The sequence below is a fragment of the Ischnura elegans genome, chromosome 11, assembly GCF_921293095.1.
Source record: "Ischnura elegans chromosome 11, ioIscEleg1.1, whole genome shotgun sequence".
Taxonomy (NCBI): Eukaryota; Metazoa; Arthropoda; class Insecta; order Odonata; family Coenagrionidae; genus Ischnura; species Ischnura elegans.
This window is the reverse complement of record NC_060256.1, coordinates 775,816-795,083: the sequence shown is the minus strand read 5'-3', so window position 1 is coordinate 795,083 and position 19,268 is coordinate 775,816. Positions and strand designations below refer to the sequence as shown.

At 39.7% G+C, this 19,268-nt stretch overlaps 1 protein-coding gene across 1 annotated transcript in view; it reads left to right on the top strand.

Annotated features, from left to right (window-relative positions):
- Positions 1-19,268, top strand: part of LOC124167687 (follicle-stimulating hormone receptor-like) — a 573,602-nt gene that overhangs the window by 516,849 nt on the left and 37,485 nt on the right. Inside the window, exon 15 of the mRNA XM_046545674.1 lies at positions 11,280-11,508. Within this exon, the coding sequence (XP_046401630.1) occupies positions 11,280-11,508 (229 nt within the window). The remainder of the gene's footprint in view (positions 1-11,279; positions 11,509-19,268) is intronic.

Sequence of the window (19,268 nt, the reverse complement as noted above, 5' to 3'; positions counted from 1 at the left end):
TCCGCTGGGTCACCGGCCGATTTTCCCCGGCGGTATTGGCGACTCAAATCACCACTAGCGGCGCTAGCGTCGGTGACGTAATTTTCCAAGATGGCGGACACATTGGTGATAAAGTATGTTGCTAGATTAGATCGCAACGAGCGTTATATGGCTATTTTGCTCCATCCTCTGCTATATTTTTCCTTAATATCTATCGAGTTATTAAGTATCGTATTTGCACGTCACAGTACAGAGGATTTTCCGTATGTAGTGCACTTTTTCATTCAATATATATCGTTTTTTGAACCACTCTCCATTACATTGGTGGACATTCATCTATTCCGTTGGTTCATTATTAACTTCATTTTAGAGCTCTATCGTAATTTTCAACTTGTAAAGCGTCATGGAAAACACCCACAAGGCGATGGTCCCACCGAGGAAAACGACGAGGACAAATTAAGCGTTTCTCAATGTTATTCGGTGGTCTTATCGAACTCTGAAATAGGAACTCCGTTCCCATACATTCCCTTCAGATTCCTTTTTTGAAACAGGTTTCTCCATAAAAATTCCTCTTATAATACCCATAGTTTAACTTTGCTATTAATGTCCTCACTTATTTTTACTGCAATGGCTTTGTAATTATGAAACTGCATGCTAACTAAACATTACTTCATAAACATTTTATCATAGCTCTCTCTAACAAATCACTTGTTACGATTGGGCCCATGATTGAACTGTGATTTAAATGTCCTCACTTATGTTGACTTAAATGGCTTTGTTTTTATGAACCTGCTTTCTATCTGAACCTTATTTCATAAACATTTTTCATTTCTCTTCCTAAGAAATCACTAGAGTGACGACTAGGCCCATGATTGAACTTGATATTAATGTCCTCTCTGTTGTTGACTTCAATGGCCTTGTATTTATGAACCTGCATGCCAACTGAACCTTACTTCATAAACATTTTATCATTGCTCCTCCTAAGAAATCTCTTGTTTGATGATTAGGCCCATGATTGAACTGTGATTTTAATTTCCTCGCTGTTGTTGACTTCAATGGCTTTGTATTTATGATCCTGCATCCCAACTGAACCTTACTTCATAAACATTTTATCATTGCTCCTCCTAAGAAATCACTTGTTTGATGATTATGCCCATGATTGAACTATCATTTTAATTTCCTCACAGTTGTTGACTTCAATGGCTTTGTATTTATGAGCCTGCATGCCAACTGAACCTTGCTTCATAAACATTTTATCATTGTTCCTCCTAACAAATCACTTGTTTGATGATTAGGCCCATGATTGAACTGTGATTGTAATGTCCTCACTGTTGTTGACTTCAATGGCTTTGTTTTTATGAACCAGCTTGCTAACTGAACCTATTTTATATTGACTTCAAATCCTTTATGTTATCCACCTGCCACTTCTCTATGTAGTGTACCACAATTTTTTTTCTTTTCTCCCAAGTTTACATCCCTGATCTGAGTAGAAAACCCATAACTTAAGTAATAGTCATAACTCATATAAACTTCATAACCTTGGTACTCTCTACCTACCTCTTTCTTGTATCGTGTTTTTAAAATGTCCAAAAATTATTATAAAAAATTGAATTCACATAAAATTTTCTTCAATTTTGCTTAAGGCCATCCTAACTTTCTGTGGTATTGCTGGTACCTTAGCTCATGGAATCTATTTTACCTAGTTACTTGTTCTTAGCTAATTTTGATGAATAATGGGGGAAAGAGTCGAGGACATTGACAGAAAGTAGTAAGTGGGCTGTGATGATGAAAAGTATATTGGAGTGGAGTGGTAAAAAAGTAGGTGTTAAGGTAAGTACTTGTAAACAAAGTGTTGCAGTATGGAGAAGAATTTAGTCCAACTTAGCAATTGCAACTGTATCGTAGATGAAAAGAAAAACTTTTTTGTATTCTTTTAATGTTAAAATAAGTTGTGTTCACACTGTTGATCCTGAGTCAATATAGTTTATTGTCTACATGTTGCACCTTAACTTTATTTAATCTATCCACTCCACCATCACTTTATAAGAGTCCAGTCACACCAAGTGATAGTCATCGAGGGGTATTTGTACATTAAACTCAATAATGCTGGCCTTGTTGTGGTGGGGCAAAGGCCACGCTTTGCAAGCTGAAGGTCATGGGTTCAAGAACTACCTGAGATGGTTATCCTCTCCAGTGCATGGGTAGTTGTTATTGTACATAATTAATTTATAAAATACTCAATGTCCAAATGGGTCCAAATAGGCTTTTTAGGGGTGCCATTAAGTTTTATAATTAGGAATGTATTATCAGTACAGTTGGGGTTTGTTGCATTCTAATTTACCAATTTCAGTACATCATTTTAAAAGAGGACTTTTCCTCTGTGAAGCAGTTGTAGGAATTAGAGATAAGGATTGCCCACCAATAATCAGAAAAATTCTGTACTTCTCAGACCCCTCTCTAACAGTAAACTCTCTATAAATATTTTATTGCCATCCCCACTTGAAACTTGTATTCACCACCAATGATAGGAAGCATCAAGTCAAAATTGCTTAGTCAACATTTGAGAGTAAAATCGTTCAGGTTGAGTCTATTTTGAGTATTTTTTTTAGGGAAAGGGGTCAGTGAGTAGGAAGTAAGAAAGAATTAAGTGGGCTGGAATGGTTACTCACAAGTACAGGAGCTGCATGATACCATTAGGTCAGGTCTGTACTTAATCGTGCCAACTGGATGTTTAGTTATTAATTACTGGAGAAAAACCAAAAAATCTCTAGGTGGAGAGGTAAAATAAGCTATAAGTGGAGGGAGTGATGAAGGAGAAGGTGCAATTGGAAGAAATGATTGCATTGGCTTATTCAGCCACCATATCCATATTGCACTTCTACCTTATTTAACCTCTCTAATGCATCTTACTCTTCATTGGAGACTTATAGATAAGCACTTCTCATCAAAAAGACATAAATAATGTTAAGGCATCCAGCTGGCCTTATAAGAATAGACCTGACTTCAAGTCATCATTTGAGAGTATGTTAACCAACACACAACTATCAGTAGAGTGTCTACAGAACAACTATCAGAGCTATATGAGTACCTATTGATACTGAGATGCTTCTTCTAGGCAATAGGAGCATATATAAGAAGCATAGTGAACCAAATGGTACATGACGTATGGTTACAATAAGATACATTATTATCATTAAAGGTGGTGGTTTATTATTTTGCTCACGTAGTAGGGAGAGTAACAAATGGAAAATATTTCAACTAGGTAATTATATAAATGATTTCTACATCAAATATCATATACTCTGAGGAGCTCCAAAGAATATAATATGAATGTCCTAAAGGAGAGTCAACTATAGGTGATAGTAATATACTACAGTAATATCACTATTGGTTATTCTGTGGGAAGCTACTTCTGCAGAACTGGGATTAAAAATGGAAGAAAGTTTGCATCAGTTAGAAATGGTGTTTTTTTCAATCAATTAGCCGTAAAAATGTGATTGCCATGCACAATCTTTTTGATATTTCGATTGTTAAGTTTATTTATTTATATGTTGTTGTCATCTGTATGTATCATACAGATGGGGATATTAACCTTAATGTAGATAATTTAATGATCCTGCTTGATTAAGTGCTGAAAACTATAAGGAATCTTTGATTTTATGAGGTGAAGTTAACACTGAGTTCTTAAACGAAGAACGTTATCAAGTAAGAAAATATATTAATCTAATGAACTGTTTCAACTTAACTCACTGCACCATGTCTCCAATTAGGATATCTAAATACAATGAATGTGTTTTGGATCGCGATCCTCTCTCTTCACCTTAGCGCCAACAGGAACTATACCTACGCCTAGCTTTGAGGACACATTCTCCCTTAATAATATTTCTTGAAGAAGAATTTCCACCAAAAAATGCATCCATGACGCCGAGAGACAATCACCTTGCCGATCATTTTCCTCTTGAATGACATATAGGATACATATGAAATGTACGACGAAAGTAAAATAAAGACGGAGGAATGAACGGAATTAAACTATAAATACATGAGACTTATTAAGAGGTTATTACAGTTAATTTCCGAGAAGAAATAATGGAAATGACTGCAAGCGAGGTTCGAATACGTGAGAGGCTGAGTTGTGAGAACAGAAAATTCAGTTATGTTACAGTTAAGAGTTACATAAAATATACAGTTTTGGAGGTATCACAGAAATGCGAGATAAGCGAAAGATCTATTAAAGGCAGAAGATTGTCAGGAAAGAAGCCAACAGGCGTCAGGGATTACTATAAGGCACTACGCAGCCTATATTCGGCATATGAATTACACGCAAACAGTCCACTCTATCACCATCGCGCTGCTTACATTTTTCGTCGGTAGTTGGCGTCTTCCGGGCTGGAATCGCGATGCCGATGCCAGTCGGCAATCATCGGCGAGCGGCACTAGCATTGATGGGGGGGCAGTGGTACCACATTTAAACGTGACTTTGTATGTAAGCAAAATGGAAACTGGGCGGAAGTACAATTTCGGCGAAAGAGAAGAATTTGTTTTAAAAATTAGTTATTGATAGGAATGCTGTATTTGAGTGCAACAAAGATATGATGAGTAGAATTTGTGCACAAAATTTTTCGGTCGTGTGCTTCAAATGTGAATGAAAATTATTTATTAAATTTCTCTTTCTCGATAGCGTTCCTTAAAACATAATGTATTTGGTGAAGCGATATCTCTCACGGAATTCATTCTCCGTTGAATTGGATTTCCCCGATCCCTCAAGTTACTCCTGGGAATCTGGTTCTGTTCATTGTGTAATAAGAGCCCCGAAAAATTTGCAAAGTTGTCATTGAGCACCTTTTGACACATACTGACGAATCTGCGTGCTCAGAAAACTCACGACGTGTACCAAGTGTCTCGACTAATGCCGGACGTCGATGATTGCCGGCTGGCATCGGCTATACCGCCGGGGAAAATCGGCCTGTGACCCAGGCCCCTTCACACCGAAAAGACACCAAGCTCGGTGGAGAAGGGCACGCTCATCAAGTTTTGTTCAGGACGTCCAAGTTACGGCGCTGACTTTATTGATTATTTTTTAATTAAAATGTTGTCACCTGTAACGATTATTGTGGTCGACGCGAAATAAACCGAAAGGGAGTATTGGAAAAAAATATGCCGTAAAGTTGTGTGAGTCGTCGCTCCCGATGTTTCCTCCTAAATACTTATTCATTATGTTCGCAATGTATATGTAATTTGATTTGTGAAGTTACAGTACGTGTTGTCGCTACCGATTTTCTTCATGTGTACTTTTCCTGGACAAATGTATTTGCAATTATTTTTGTAAGATTTGTAAAGTGATAGTACGTGTCGTTCATCTCGATTTCCTTCGTGAGTACTTCTCCTGGACAAGTGTGTTAATTTGATTTGTTGAATTGAAAGTGAAAGATACACACCTGTTGATGTTAGTAAAGAAAATTTTGCGCATTCAATTCTTGTGATGGTATTCATTGCTAAATAATCCTTCGCATCGTCAGCGGAATTCGCCATTATGGGTGACAAATGCCCTCGTACAACTGTATATTGCATTTTTGTCGTTGGAGTTTTAGACATTACCGTAATATAATGAATATTTATTGTATTTTAACGCCCAAAGATGTTCGTGACATTCATTACGAAATTAATGTCATGAATTATTGTAAACGGACGGAGAAGCACAATGCCAGTTTAATCGACCTCTCAGACATTCTCTTAAACTCCTACTCATCCTTTTAGTGACAACATAAATCATTATAGGTAAGTTTTCACGTAATGGAACGTGGTTTTCAATGGCTTGAAACTGCCATTACCTAAACTAGCAGAAACTGAGTATGGATGTAGCTGACTGGAAGACTTTGTTGTTTTAGTATTTTACGCTAATTTTGGATTTCACAGGCACAAAACGGGCGATTTCAACTTTATCTGGGCACTTAGTAACGGGTAAAGTGCGCCTTTCAGGGCCCCCATTTGACTCGGGGCTGGCGCACAACGCCTGAAGACCGGCCACCCGGAGGAGGAGAGAGGATGCCTGGTGAAAGGCGAGTAGGCGGTCTGTCGCGAGGAGCCGCGGGCAGTGGGTCGAGCTGAGCTGGAGAGTGTGGTCGAGGCCTAGCCGCGTGTGCACGGCACCGTTTTGTGATTGAAAAACCTAGTGTATCTGAGGAAATAAACCTTTTTCATGTTACATGGCGCCCTGACGTGGGGCTCGACAGTCTGTAGGTACGAATTTACAATTAGTTACTCATTAAGTGTTTTTGGTGGAACAGCCTGCAGCTTCGGTGTTCTAGTTAGTTTTTAGCTTTCCAAACCCCTCGTTCCTTTACCACGGTCCAACCCCATCCCGTTGATTAACGGACCTCGGAGGCGAGAAGTCATAGTACGTTCGCCTTAATCCTTTCGCATAGGGAATTATTTTCAAAAAATGGCAGTTCCACCAGGAACTAGTTGGATTAATGTCCTTTCGAAGGAGGACGTGTCACAGGTTCACGTTAGACCATTCCGGCACTTTAGATGAAGTCAGGCGTCGATTAAGGGATCGAATAAAAGAGATTCACGCCGCGAGTGTATCCGAGGGAGAGGCTGGAGGGGTTTCAACGCCAGTACGTGCAACAGACCAACTATCACAATTAATAGACGCCCTGATACGGCTCTCTCCTCAGGGTCCGATCACGGTGAAGCGCGTTTAAGAGGGCTGACAAACGATATTGGTCGCTGGAAATTACGATTTGATGGTGATGAGGGTGAAGGGGTTAATCTCTTTTTGGAACGCGCCGACGCCTTCAAAGAATATAATAGAGTTCCGGACGAGGAAAAAATGGGTTTTAGTTCCGGAAATGATAGGAATGAAGGTGACTCAATGGCTCCGAGCAAACCTATTTAGTATATCCTCTTGGGGAGAGTTTAAGAGAGAAATAAGAAGGGTGTACTTGCATGTCGGGTACGATATCAGACTAAAGAAAATGTTTGCCCGCACGCAAGGCGAATGGGAGAGGATAAATGAATACATTACAGAGCTCAGAACAATGAATGCTAGGCTGGAAAATTCATTGGAGGAGAACTACTCTCTTTAGCGCTGGATAATCTCCATCGGTTCTACTAAACTAAGATAACATCTCTAAGCATTCATAGTTTTACCGAACTTATTAGCGTGGGAGCAGAAAGTGAGCCGCGACAAGAACGCTGTAAACTTTATCGCCCTCCTCCACGGCCCAATGAAATGGTTGATCGCGAGTTTGGCTATGTCCCAACGATCGAACGCGAGGTGCAAGGAGGCACTAGCGCGACTAAGGCCGAAAATTGCTGTGGGAAAACGGGACACCTAGCTCGTTCGTGCCCTGAGCCGCGGAAGTCCACCAATATATCTAAGAGGTCAGTTGTCACAAGCGTAGATTTAAACTAGTATGCGACTCTCTGATCACGGGGTCAGAGAGTCGCTACTCTAACAACGTCTAGGAACAAAGATTGGAAAGAGTGGTTGGAGAACGTTCGCGGCTTCATGAACTCTAAAGTCCAAGATCGTGTATGCTACGCAAAAGAGGGACGTTTTTTTGTAGCTGTCGAATTAAAAGGGCGTAAGATGAAGGCACTATTAGACACCGGGGCATCTATTTCCTTAGTCAAATAAGAGATAGCAAACTATCTCACTGATATGGGTGAACTTGTCTCTCATTGCCGTAACAAACGTGTGGAGGTTGCGGACGGTGGAATAGTACCTTTAGAACCACCGATATGTACATCTGTAAAAATTGGCTCTTTTGAATGCGCAAGTAAGCTATATATTTTATCGGGGATGCTGTGCGAAATTCTGTTGGGAGCAGACCAAGAGGATGGAGAAGAAGAAGGATTCGATGAATGCAGGGATGTGGAATACGTGGACAATGATGAGGGCGGGTGAACTAGAAAAAAAGAGGGAAATGCAGAAAGGAAAGATAGATATCTTTGGTCTATCCGAAGTTAGGTGGAAGGACAGTGGGGACTACTGGATTGACGGGTACAGGGTTATATATAGTGGTCGGGAGGAAAGTCAGCGAGGGGTGGCTTTAGCATTAAACGGGAAGATGGGTAAGCGTGAGGTAGGTTGAAATCAAGTAAGCGATAGAATTGTTGTGGTAGAACTTGAGGCACAACCCACGAACCTAGTGGTGGATCAAATTTACATGCCGACAAGCAATTATAGGGTAGATGTAGAAGTAGATGAATAGTTCGAGGTAATAATTATTGAAACTCCGGGGAAGAAAAAATCTGTTAGTGATGGGGGACTGGAACGCTTCAGTCGCGGAAGGGAGGCATGGAAACGAAGTAAGAGGATTTGGATTAGGAATTCGGAACTTCAGGGGAGAGAAAACAAGAGAATTTTACAGCAGAAACAAGTCATTCATTACAAATACTTTGTTTAACCATCACAAATGTTGAAGGTACCCAGGGTAAAGTCCAGGGGATGTTGGGAGATATCAGATAGACTACAACATGGAAAGACAGAGGTTTAGGAACAGTGTGAAAAACTCGCGCAGCTTATCTGCAGCGGATGCGGGTTCAGACCACAACATAGTGCTCATGAAATGCAACGTTAGATTCAAAGGGCTTATGGAAGTTAGAAAGGCGAATATAATGAATGAAAAGGTCTGAAGAGGAGTATGAAGAGAGAATAAAAATCACAAACTTGTGGAAAATAGCATCCGGGAGTTCGAAGGTATTCAGATTGTAGGGGAAAGATGGAATGGCATTAAAACTGGAATAGTCAAAGCGTCTGAGAAATCTATTGCTTACGTTGAAAGCAGAGGGATAAATAAGCCGTGGATAACGGAGAAAACCGAGGGTAAGAGTAGATGGAAGGAATACGTGGAGGATCTGTATGAAGGAAAGAACAGGCCGGAGACATTGACTTTAGAGGAGGAAAGTGCAGTGGAGGAGGATAATCTTGGGCCGGGGATATTAGATTCGGAAATAGAGAGAGCACTTCGTGATATGAAGGCTAGGAAAGCAGTAGGCGTGGACAATATCCCGTGTGAGCTTCTGAAGAATCTAGGGAAGGATAGTAAGAAAAGGTTTTTCGAACTAGTGCGCAGGATCTATGAAGATTGTTGTTGGCCGGAGGATTTCGTGAGACGATTTTAATTCCGCTTCCGAAAAAGAAGAAAGCTGTGGAATGCGGAGATTATAGGACTATCCGCCTAATATCGCATGCGGCGGAAGTGGTCCTGAGGATATTGAACTGACGAATGGAGGCGAGGGCAAACGAGTATTTGGGTCATGATCAGTTTGGTTTTATAAAAGGGAAGTCAACTCGTGATGCAATTGCAATAATGAGGTCCCTCGTGGAGAGGAGGCTAGAATATGACCAGGACGTATATGCCTGTTTCGTGGATTTTGAAAAAGCGTTTGATAGGGTGAACTGGGTAAAGTTAATGGATATCCTCTTGAGAATAAGTGTAGATTGGAGGGATATACGACTAATTCGTAATCTATATACGGCCCAGACTGCACAAGTGAGGGTAGCGGACGGAGAATCTGGGTGGGCAAGCATTGGCCGAGGTGTTAGGCAAGGCGCTGTTTTTTAACGTAAACGGTGAAGAGATGGTAGGGGAAGTGTAAGACGAGTTGGAAGCTTGGGTGAAAGTGGGAGGATCAATCACAAGAAGACGAAAGTTATGGGGTTTTGTAAAGCACCACGAGCGAGGAATGTCAAACTTAAGATAAAGGTGGTTAGGGAAAAACTTTAGCAGGTTGAGCAGTTCAACTGCATAGGTAGTACGATAGAGGAATACGGATACAGTATTAAGGATATTAGGAAGAGAATTTCATTTGCAAAGGTAGCGTTCATGAACAGGCAGGAGCTTCTGAGAGGTTCGCTATGTAAGAATTTAAAGAAAAGGTTAGTGAAGAGTTTGATTTGGAGTGTAGCTCTCTACGGTGCGGAAACGTGGACACTGAGGAAAGAAGACGAGAGAAGATTGGAGGCATTCGAGATGTGGGTATGGAGAAGAATGGAGAGGGTGAAATGGACGGAGAGGAAAAGGAACTACGAAGTGCTGGACATGGTTGGCGAGGAGATGCAGCTTTTAGATGAGATACGGAGGAGACAGAAGGTATGGATGGAGTTAGAGCTTAGCGGTGAGGGGATGTTGAAAACAGTTTTAGAGGTTAGAATGTGAAGTAAACGAGGGAGAGGAAGGAAAGGGTTAGAACTTTAAACTATTCAATGTAAGGGTCAGATTATAATAATTTTCTCGCATTTATGTGGGCCGAAGGATTGTAAAAAAACGAGTCAGTACCAATCATTTAATTTCGTCAAATATTATAGTATAAATATGGAGAAATTGAACATATTTTATTTGAAAAAAAAACAGGGTAAACTGAATTGATTCCTGGCTTTAGGTTAATGCAACAAAATTAGTGTGACAAATGATACTTTCGTTTTGACTTCACAATTTCAATAAGATCAGGTTCTAGATAAGATGAGTCAACTGCTGGATGTGGGCCGGATGTGACCCACGGTTGGAGACTCGTGCCCTATGTGGTCAGCATTGGAGAAGAGGGTTCCAGCCCGCGATGACCAGTGCCTCCACGGCAGACCGTGGCTTGCCTGTTGATCCCACTTCCGCATCCACAAATCAAAACTTACATTAATATTGGGTGTCCAGCACGTAGCTGAAATGAAGAATTTCCCTAAGTTAGGGAGAACGCGCCACATTACAAAGGATATATTAAAGGCGATCGAATTTTTTAGTCTAAATCAGAACAAATGCATATTAAATAAAATAGTTTGAAATAATATATTTTAAACATTAAATACTACATCCCTCCGGTTCTTATACATCCAAGGTTCCCGAACACTCTCCATATTAATTTACAAGTTACAATGCGGTGGAATTTATTAATATTATTTAAATAAGACACTGCAATATTTCCACTGAATTAGTTGAATTAGGTGATTAGTTAAACATTTTCACTGAAATTCGGTATAAATATTGCAGTGTATTATTTAACTAAAATTATGTTGTCCAGACTTAAGAAAAATTTAATATTCTTTTATTGAATATTTTGGGGTAAGCTTAATGAATTACGCTCTGTTATGGATGTTGACATTTGTATTCAATTCTTTTAAATTATCTGAAATGTTTTGAGAGTAAGAATAAATTTTCGGGCTTTGCTGGATTTTTTAACTTGGAAACTTACAGGCAGAAAGATAAGTTGTGGGAAAATGAGCGAAGGGTCTCTATTAATTCTGTGCTTCTCTTTCAATGTGGCACTTAACAGTGTTGTCTCTCCTGCTGCTCTAGGTCCCGGCTGTAAGGTGGCCGGTTTCATCACGGTGTTCGCCAGTCAGCTGTCCATATTCACTCTCTCCATCCTGACGCTGGAGCGCTGGTTCGCCATCACATATGCCATGTACCTCAACAAGAGGCTCAAACTGCCCGCGGCCGCCAAAGTTATGGCCGGCGGCTGGGCCTACGCCTTAACCATGGCTTCTCTGCCGCTATTGGGGATCAGCGGATACTCGACCACGAGGTCAGTTTGAACGGTTTGAACTCTGAACGGAGTTATCTCTAAACATTTAGTTTTCCGGTCGCCAAACAGTTAGTTTTCCGGTCGCCGGGTAGCTCATCGTCATAAAAATTTATTTTGATAAATTAACGGCCAAGGTTGATTTCATAGACAAAAAACGGACGTGTAATCTCACTCACAACTCAAAGGTCTTGAAATCGGAATTCTTTTAAAGAGCCCGGTTGATGGAAGAGCAAGATAAATGGTCACAAAAACATGACTTTCTTATCCAGCGACCTGATGAAGTAAGCCTTGATTCAAAGAAAGACCTACGTTTCGTCGAATTTATTTCGCCTTCTTTAGGGCTACCAGTAAATAAAAATGAAATACCACGAGTATTATAATTTGTGGTTAAAATTGCATAAATTAGCAAAAGAAATAAAATAAAAGGCAACAACAAAAGAGTAACCAAATAAAATACTCAAAATTAAAATAAAACTCAGAACCAAGGGTCTAATCTGCCAGTCTTGAAGGATCAATCCGTCTCGTCTTTTAGAAAGGCACATTGGGACGATTTTAGTAGTCAATGTTGCGATTTCGGGGGCATATATTCGAATTTCTATTGATCTTAAGAGGAAGGAAATGATATTGGAATCCGAAACCGCGACTTGTTGAATAGTTCTTATTTTTTTTCGCTCTATGTCCCCCTGGGTGATGTCGTTTGTAGCTATGAAAGAAGATCAGTTTTTGTGCCCGAGAAAAAATGTCAAGTCATGATAATGGTTTGAAATTAGGTATTAATTTCACTTCAAATGCCATGAAAGAAAATTCCCCTGAACCGGAAATCCAACCGCGAACATTTGATTTACGCTATCTAGAACCCTTCCTGCCAACGGTAATTATACCAAGGTTTTCGGTGCTAGAATTTTAGCCCTTGCGATCCATCGAAGATGGCAACGCAAGGTAATACGAACTTCCAAGAGGCCATTGCTACCAAACGTGAACCTCCTCCCAGGACTAACGCCGTACCAATACTTTTTTCCGTGGCAATGAATGGGAAGCCGTTGAAGCGCTATCAATCCTGAAATGTATAAAATTCGAGGAATCAAGCGAGATGGAGTGGAATTGATTCATAATGAAACACTTACTTGCAATTTTCCACAAAAATAAAATTTTACAACGACTCGAGTTTCAATGATGTAGTATCATTGAAACTCGAGTCGTTGTAAAATTTTATTTTTGTGGAAAATTGCAAGTAAGTGTTTCATTATAATCCTGAAATGGTTTGACGCGGCCCTCAATCCGTTCTGCTGATCTTTAGACACCTCTTCTGCTCTCCATCCTTCAATCACCTGCTCAAAGCATCTCATCTGTGGCCTGCCTTTGCCGCTCTCCCTCTCCACATATCCTTCAACGATAATTTTCACCATACCCTTGTTGTTGTTGGTCATGTGGCCGATTGAATTGTCCCTTCGTCGACACATGGTTTTCAGAAGACTTCTCTTATCTCCAAATCTTCTCAGAAATTATGCATTATTCACACGATCTACCTATTAGATCATCATCAGTCTGGTACACTATCACAATTCGAAAGCTTCCAACCTTCACTTTTCCAGTGCTGCCATCTCCCATGCCCCACTACCATTAAGAAACAAGTTTTCAATATAGCATCTCCTAAACGTTCTAACGGAAGGCGAAAACTATACCACATGGCTTAATTTAATTTAAAAAGACCTAAGGAGAGGAAGTGATAAGGTCATCAGAATTTACGGCTTCGTGAATGCCTTTATCTGCCTCAGACACTCATTAGGAGAGAATCAAAGGGTCTCATGGTCCTGCAACATAAGTCCATCCATTACGCAGCCCGTTCATCCTTCGGTCCCTTATCTATCGTCCCTTAGGGCTGTATTCCAGAACCGGACTTTATGTGGAGTCCTCACTCTACCTCGGTTACTTTACCTCGGAATATTTCAATTGTACATACCAATAGGGTAGTTTCCTTCATCAAAGAAAACGAAAGGCATTGGTTGCGATTCGTTACACACCGTTAGTGTATTCATAATATACAAATTATTTGGTTTTATAAATACCGGTTTAGGCGAATGGCAATGGTCAATTTTATCCTCATTTGAAAAAGGCCAGATTGGCGCCCATGCGATGGCACTCCACGTGACGTCACAGGGGCCTAGTTTCTATACGAGTAGTCAGAAGTTTTACATCGCCTGATATTACCAATGCATGCATGAAGCACAGAGCTCAAGGAAACATCTCTTAATAATCACCTATTAAAATTGTCTAAGGTCGGAAAGTTTCCTTCGTTTGATAGGGTGTTAAAATAAACCCTGCTAGCAGTAACTCTGCTACTAGGGTACTCTGCTACTTGCTAGCAGCCTGCATCATAGCGATGCTCATAGCCTTGTACCAAGGTGGCCTCACACAGCGGCAGCCATAACCAGAATGACGTCGTATGGGGTTTTCCCAGCATTTATGCTTAGCCGTCGCGTTTTCGCGTGCTTGAAATTTTTCACTTTTCATTTAATCGCGAGAAATAGATATCGTCATTTAAAAATCTAAAAGCATGAAATACGTACTCTAGGAGTAATAATCTTTCGATTTAGGCAATAAAAAAATAATAGGAAACCCCCCTATTGTCACAGCATGTTTTCGAGGACCATAAAAATGTCGATGTCCATTGATTTCAACACATTTTATCGATTTATAATCATGAATTAAATACTTTCGCAGTTATAAGTATGCTTCGTATATTTAGTAGCGATTAATTATGAATTCCTATGTTACCTTCAAAAGGGTTTTGGCAGCCAACGCGTCTCAGGAGAGTTTCAGATGCATCGTTTATATGTCCCCGTCCGTTCTCAACTAAGCGCGAATTATTGGCGTAACTAGGAATGTGCTTTGGGGGGGGGGGGATTGGATGGCCTAGGGTGGCAACCCCCCCAGGCAACGGGGGGTCCGGGAAAGTGTTTGAAATATGACATGCCGGGATATGCATTATACATCATTTTGTAACTAAAAATTTAACTCTATGAAGATGCAGTTATTAAATTTCAAAACTAGACAATAGTTTCCAATAAATTTTTTGTTTCTCTGAGGCTTTGGGGAGGGATCTATCCCCTCACCCCTCCTCCCCCATAGTTACGCCACTGATGCGAATGAAGAAATAAGAATGTCTACAGATGCATTACACAGTTTTAGCCATTGATGGTAACTATTATGGCCGTATTTGGCTCTAAAAATTAAGGTTAATACGTCTTTTTACGAGTTTTTTTACGTTCTTGTTTTTATGTACTTATATTGCAGTGAAAGTTAGATCGGAAAAAATGTAAACCAGTTATTTTACAGTACTAGCCGAGTTCAAGTTATAGACCCTCATAAGATGTTCAACTTTTTCGTGTAAAACCTGTTATTGTGGTCGTAAATTTATTTAAAAATAATATTTAAAAAATAGAAATTTTATTGAAAAATCGATTACTTTAACGTTGCTTCATCTCTACCTTCAATTGAGTGATATTTTATATTTTTATTTAGCTATCCTTAGATACGATGAGGGATCATTTTTCCCTCTCTCATGCCATTGAATCATTGGGTTAACTGAAGGATTTTGTGTCGGAGCCTTAGAATTGTACAATTATTTACTGCTCGCTCGCGAGGATAGCGCATCTTATATGTCCATCACGTTTGCTGATGGGCGCCGTTGAGTACCGCAAAATAGCAAACGTCTCAATGAGGGATGAGGATAGACATGAGGAGGGGTAGAGAGGTTGGGACATGTTCATTTCGGGATTATATTTTCCTTCCATTTATAGCGCTCGGGACCGAAGGCCAATGTGAGGGTGTCTCGCATAAAACCTTGTGCGTCATTCGCAATGCCACTATACAAGGATTTTAAGGTTCACTTATGATCTTACAAAAACATCTCCTCTCCAAGCTTGGAGGCCTTCGGGAAACGCTATCCTACCGCACTCCGTTCTGCTTCGAAAACTGAGCGTTGAGTAAGATCACAATTAAAGATACGAAAGACTCGCAAAACTAAAGTTTCGGGTGCACTGCTACAACTTTCCTCCAACGTGCATTTTGGGATGTCGGAGTTGAGATACGGCTGGTTCCGGTTAAGTCTCACAATGATGCTTCATCCTTTGCTATTCTCTCTCAATCTCTCTGATTTTGTCATCTCGTGCTCTTAAGACCCAGACGCCTTGCAGCTCTCTTTCCTGAGGCCACGCCAGTCCAATGAAACTCCCTATCCCTACCCATGGTCTTTTGTTGAAGTCGTTTCCTCAACCAGCCGCACGCTTGTCAGGGCGGCGCCACGTGTACTGAAGTGAAAGCATTAGCGGGTGTGTTCATTTACTGCTCGTCAATAGGGAAGTGCACTAATTTTTTTTATTGCTGAATTTGAAAGTTTAGCATAAAAAAGAAACATTAGTATAGTCACTTTTATTTCCTGCATCTGGGGTATGCACTTTAAAACGTTTTGAAAGTCGGAAAATTTCATGTTGCGCTGAAACACAGTGCCTCCATCTTGATTGAGATGTGACGTCACAAGGCAGTAGTCACCAGTGGAGTATCGCTGTATTAGATTGCCGTCGCCTTCTTTAGCGCGGCGAGAGTTTCCGGGAATCGGTGGAGTTTGCTTCCTAAAAATATCGTCTAGTACCGAAAACATGAATTCAAAATAGAATTATAAATGATTTTTTGTTCCAAATTTCATCTCGACGTCGAAACAAAAGCCTGGAGAAGATATTCATTCCCGTGCCTTAAGCACAAGCTATACGGAATAAATGGTTCAAGGCTGCTCCTGACTCTTACCTATCGATGATATTCTGTTTTGAAGTTCATTTGAAGGTATTGTAAGATCAAATTGATATTTATATTATAATAATTTACTTAGTAGGTACCTCAGTCACATCAGAAAGTATGTTGAGTCAAAATATAGCATCTTCCGCGTAGACCTACGTAATTTATAAACTGACATTAGTTTGGTTAAAGAATTATGGCGCGACTGTTATTTTACACGACCGGGTAAAATGCGTACTTTGCCCATGATATGTGCATATATGATAACAAACGATTTTTGTTAAAGTTAATCTTTATTTGTTGAAATTAGTACATTTATAGGTGATACAGATATAAAGGTACACAGCAGGTCGCGCGGCGTAATTTGAACTCCACTGGTGACGGGTTCATCTTGCTGATCTAAAAAATTAGCTACAATACCTCGAACTTTGAAAACTCGTAATATATGCAGTCAAAGTACATTGTAGGAATACACGATCTAGCCCAGAATGTACGTACAATGTTTCCTTGGTTTTCAAAGATTGACGTATTTTATACGCCAGCGCGCCCGGTCCAGGGTTATCAACTTTTATTTCATCCTATTTGTTAATTGAAATTATATTTCGGTATGGTTCTTTTAGCACTGCTACTGAGGTAAACTAGTAGGTACTGAGTAAGTAAACTCCCTTTGGAGTAATGTGAATTACAAGTGTTCGAGATATATGGCATTTTATATTCACTTTGTGTTCTTATTAATTATGTCTGTACGCATATTATTGCTTGCCGCGAGCCTTTAATGGTATGTGCTCTTGAAAGAGTGGTTTTCATTTTTAATGTGGAAGTTGGTCAGTATAAGCAAAGAAAAAATTAACATTTTAGCGCACACCAATCCTTGTAGTCACCGTAGCTCTGCGTTTGTAATGACACTGCTAAAATACCTAAACGCCATTATGATGATAAAAAAATTGTCTTATGTCAATGATTGCTGCAATCGTAATTAATGATAAACTTGACGCCGTATGATTACAATGAAGACAACAAAAATAATGCCATGACCTAGTTTTAAACCCTGGTCTTCAGGGTGGGAAATCGTACACGCTACCATTACCCCATCCGACCCATTAGGTAATGGAGGATATTTTAAATTTATATATGTGACTTGTGAGAAGGAACGCATGAAAATTAATGAATTACAGCCTAACTAAGGCCCTAATTGAAAAAGATGGAGCAAGATACGAGGTCTCCCCTTGTTACCTCCTGGATATAGACAGTTACTTATACCACTTATTTTTTTTATCTAGCGCTCTTATAAAATAAGTGGTATAAGTAACTGTCTATATCCAGGAAATAATGGAATACCACATAGTTAACCAAGAGTTAGTGAATTTTTTTTCTTCTCCCCTTGTTAGCCTTAACGTCTCGCATTTCTATGGAGCGTGGAACCTGTCCTCCTTTTTCAAAAATTCAGTGACCATAAATACATCAAAGTTTTGTAAACCATTTATAAATCGTTGGAATTTTCCTTCTCCCAACCAAGATTATCTTTCTTGAACCCATCCTGGACAACGAACCATTGCAACAACCAGCGAGCACGGAAATAAGGCTAACATCCCATGATTCTAGTTGTGAAGGGCGAACGTTCCGGCCGGCGTGAATACATACGATACATACGCAACGAATAAGTCTTGCAGCAAACGTCTTAAATAGGTTTATTAGTTTGACTCGGTTCTTACAAAACAAAGTTTTGGCATGATAAACGGCATTGTGCCAAAATATACCCAGCGAAAATAAATACCATTACCTATTTATTAAAGATTCAATGTGCCATTCGTACTACCATAGAGTAAGTAGGTATATATAGAGAGCTCACCACACGTACAAAAATCGTATACGTTTTTGGTGTACTTCTAGAACAATTAACCAGATGGCTATGAACAATTTTGGCAATTTTTTTAAGTTGCTCGTTCCACAAGTCTAAAAATATGTTCTGAAGCAGAAAGAGTTGCTACGTTTAGTGAAGACATTAATTATTCGATTTTGTTTATAACAAATGTTAAAAAAAATATTTTCTAGAATTTCGGCTAGTTATTTGACTTTTCCGAGTTTATATTCCTAATCCATTTTCCGGCAGACTGTCCTTAGTATAAAGTTGAAACTTGCAGGAAATGTTTATTGCAGATTTTTTTCCGTACTGGTAAACTTTAATTTGTTCATAACTCAGTTTCAACGTTGTTATATGTGTTTATATATCTTTCTGACGAAAAATCTGGAATTTTGCAAGGTAAAAGTCAATCGCCTGCTAACTTTCGTATCTTACGATATAGGTCCATATATGCTGCGTATGAAATTTGGACAAAACTATAAATTTATTTTTGGTGAAAGAATTGTAACTTTATCTCGATTACAAGGGGAGTTATGAATTTTTAATGAACGCACCTCGTCAGGCTTTCCTTACTGGCCTGGGTCTACGTTGAAAGCTCCCGCCTCGCAAGGAGATCGCATTGCCATCAGATAGGTTGGCGAGATTAGCTGTTGTTTTGACGAGGAAGAGATTTTCCGTGAGGGAAGGTTTTTTCGCTTCAAGAGACAATATAAATCTTATTGATGTTCATCGCTTCGTTGAACGATCAATGTATCAAATGAAATACATTTCGCGTAGTGTGCTTCAGAACTTCAGTTCGGAAATACCTCTTTTTGGTGAGGTGTAAATGTTATTAACAACACCAAGAGCCGGAATATTACAATAAAATAGGAATGCGAGATTGGATCTCTACACTGAAAAACAATGCACTGCTTGCCTTTCGCTAACGGTCATAGCCTCTTCACCACAGTTGGTAACTAAAGCTTAAAAGTATTTGGTAATGAATTCTTGAGCGCGCAGCTGTAAACGAACACAAAGAGGTATGCATCAGCAGAAGCATTTTTGGAAGCAAATTTCACAAATTCGGAAGCTTATGGAAGTGAAGGATTCTGTCATTTTTAGCAGGCGA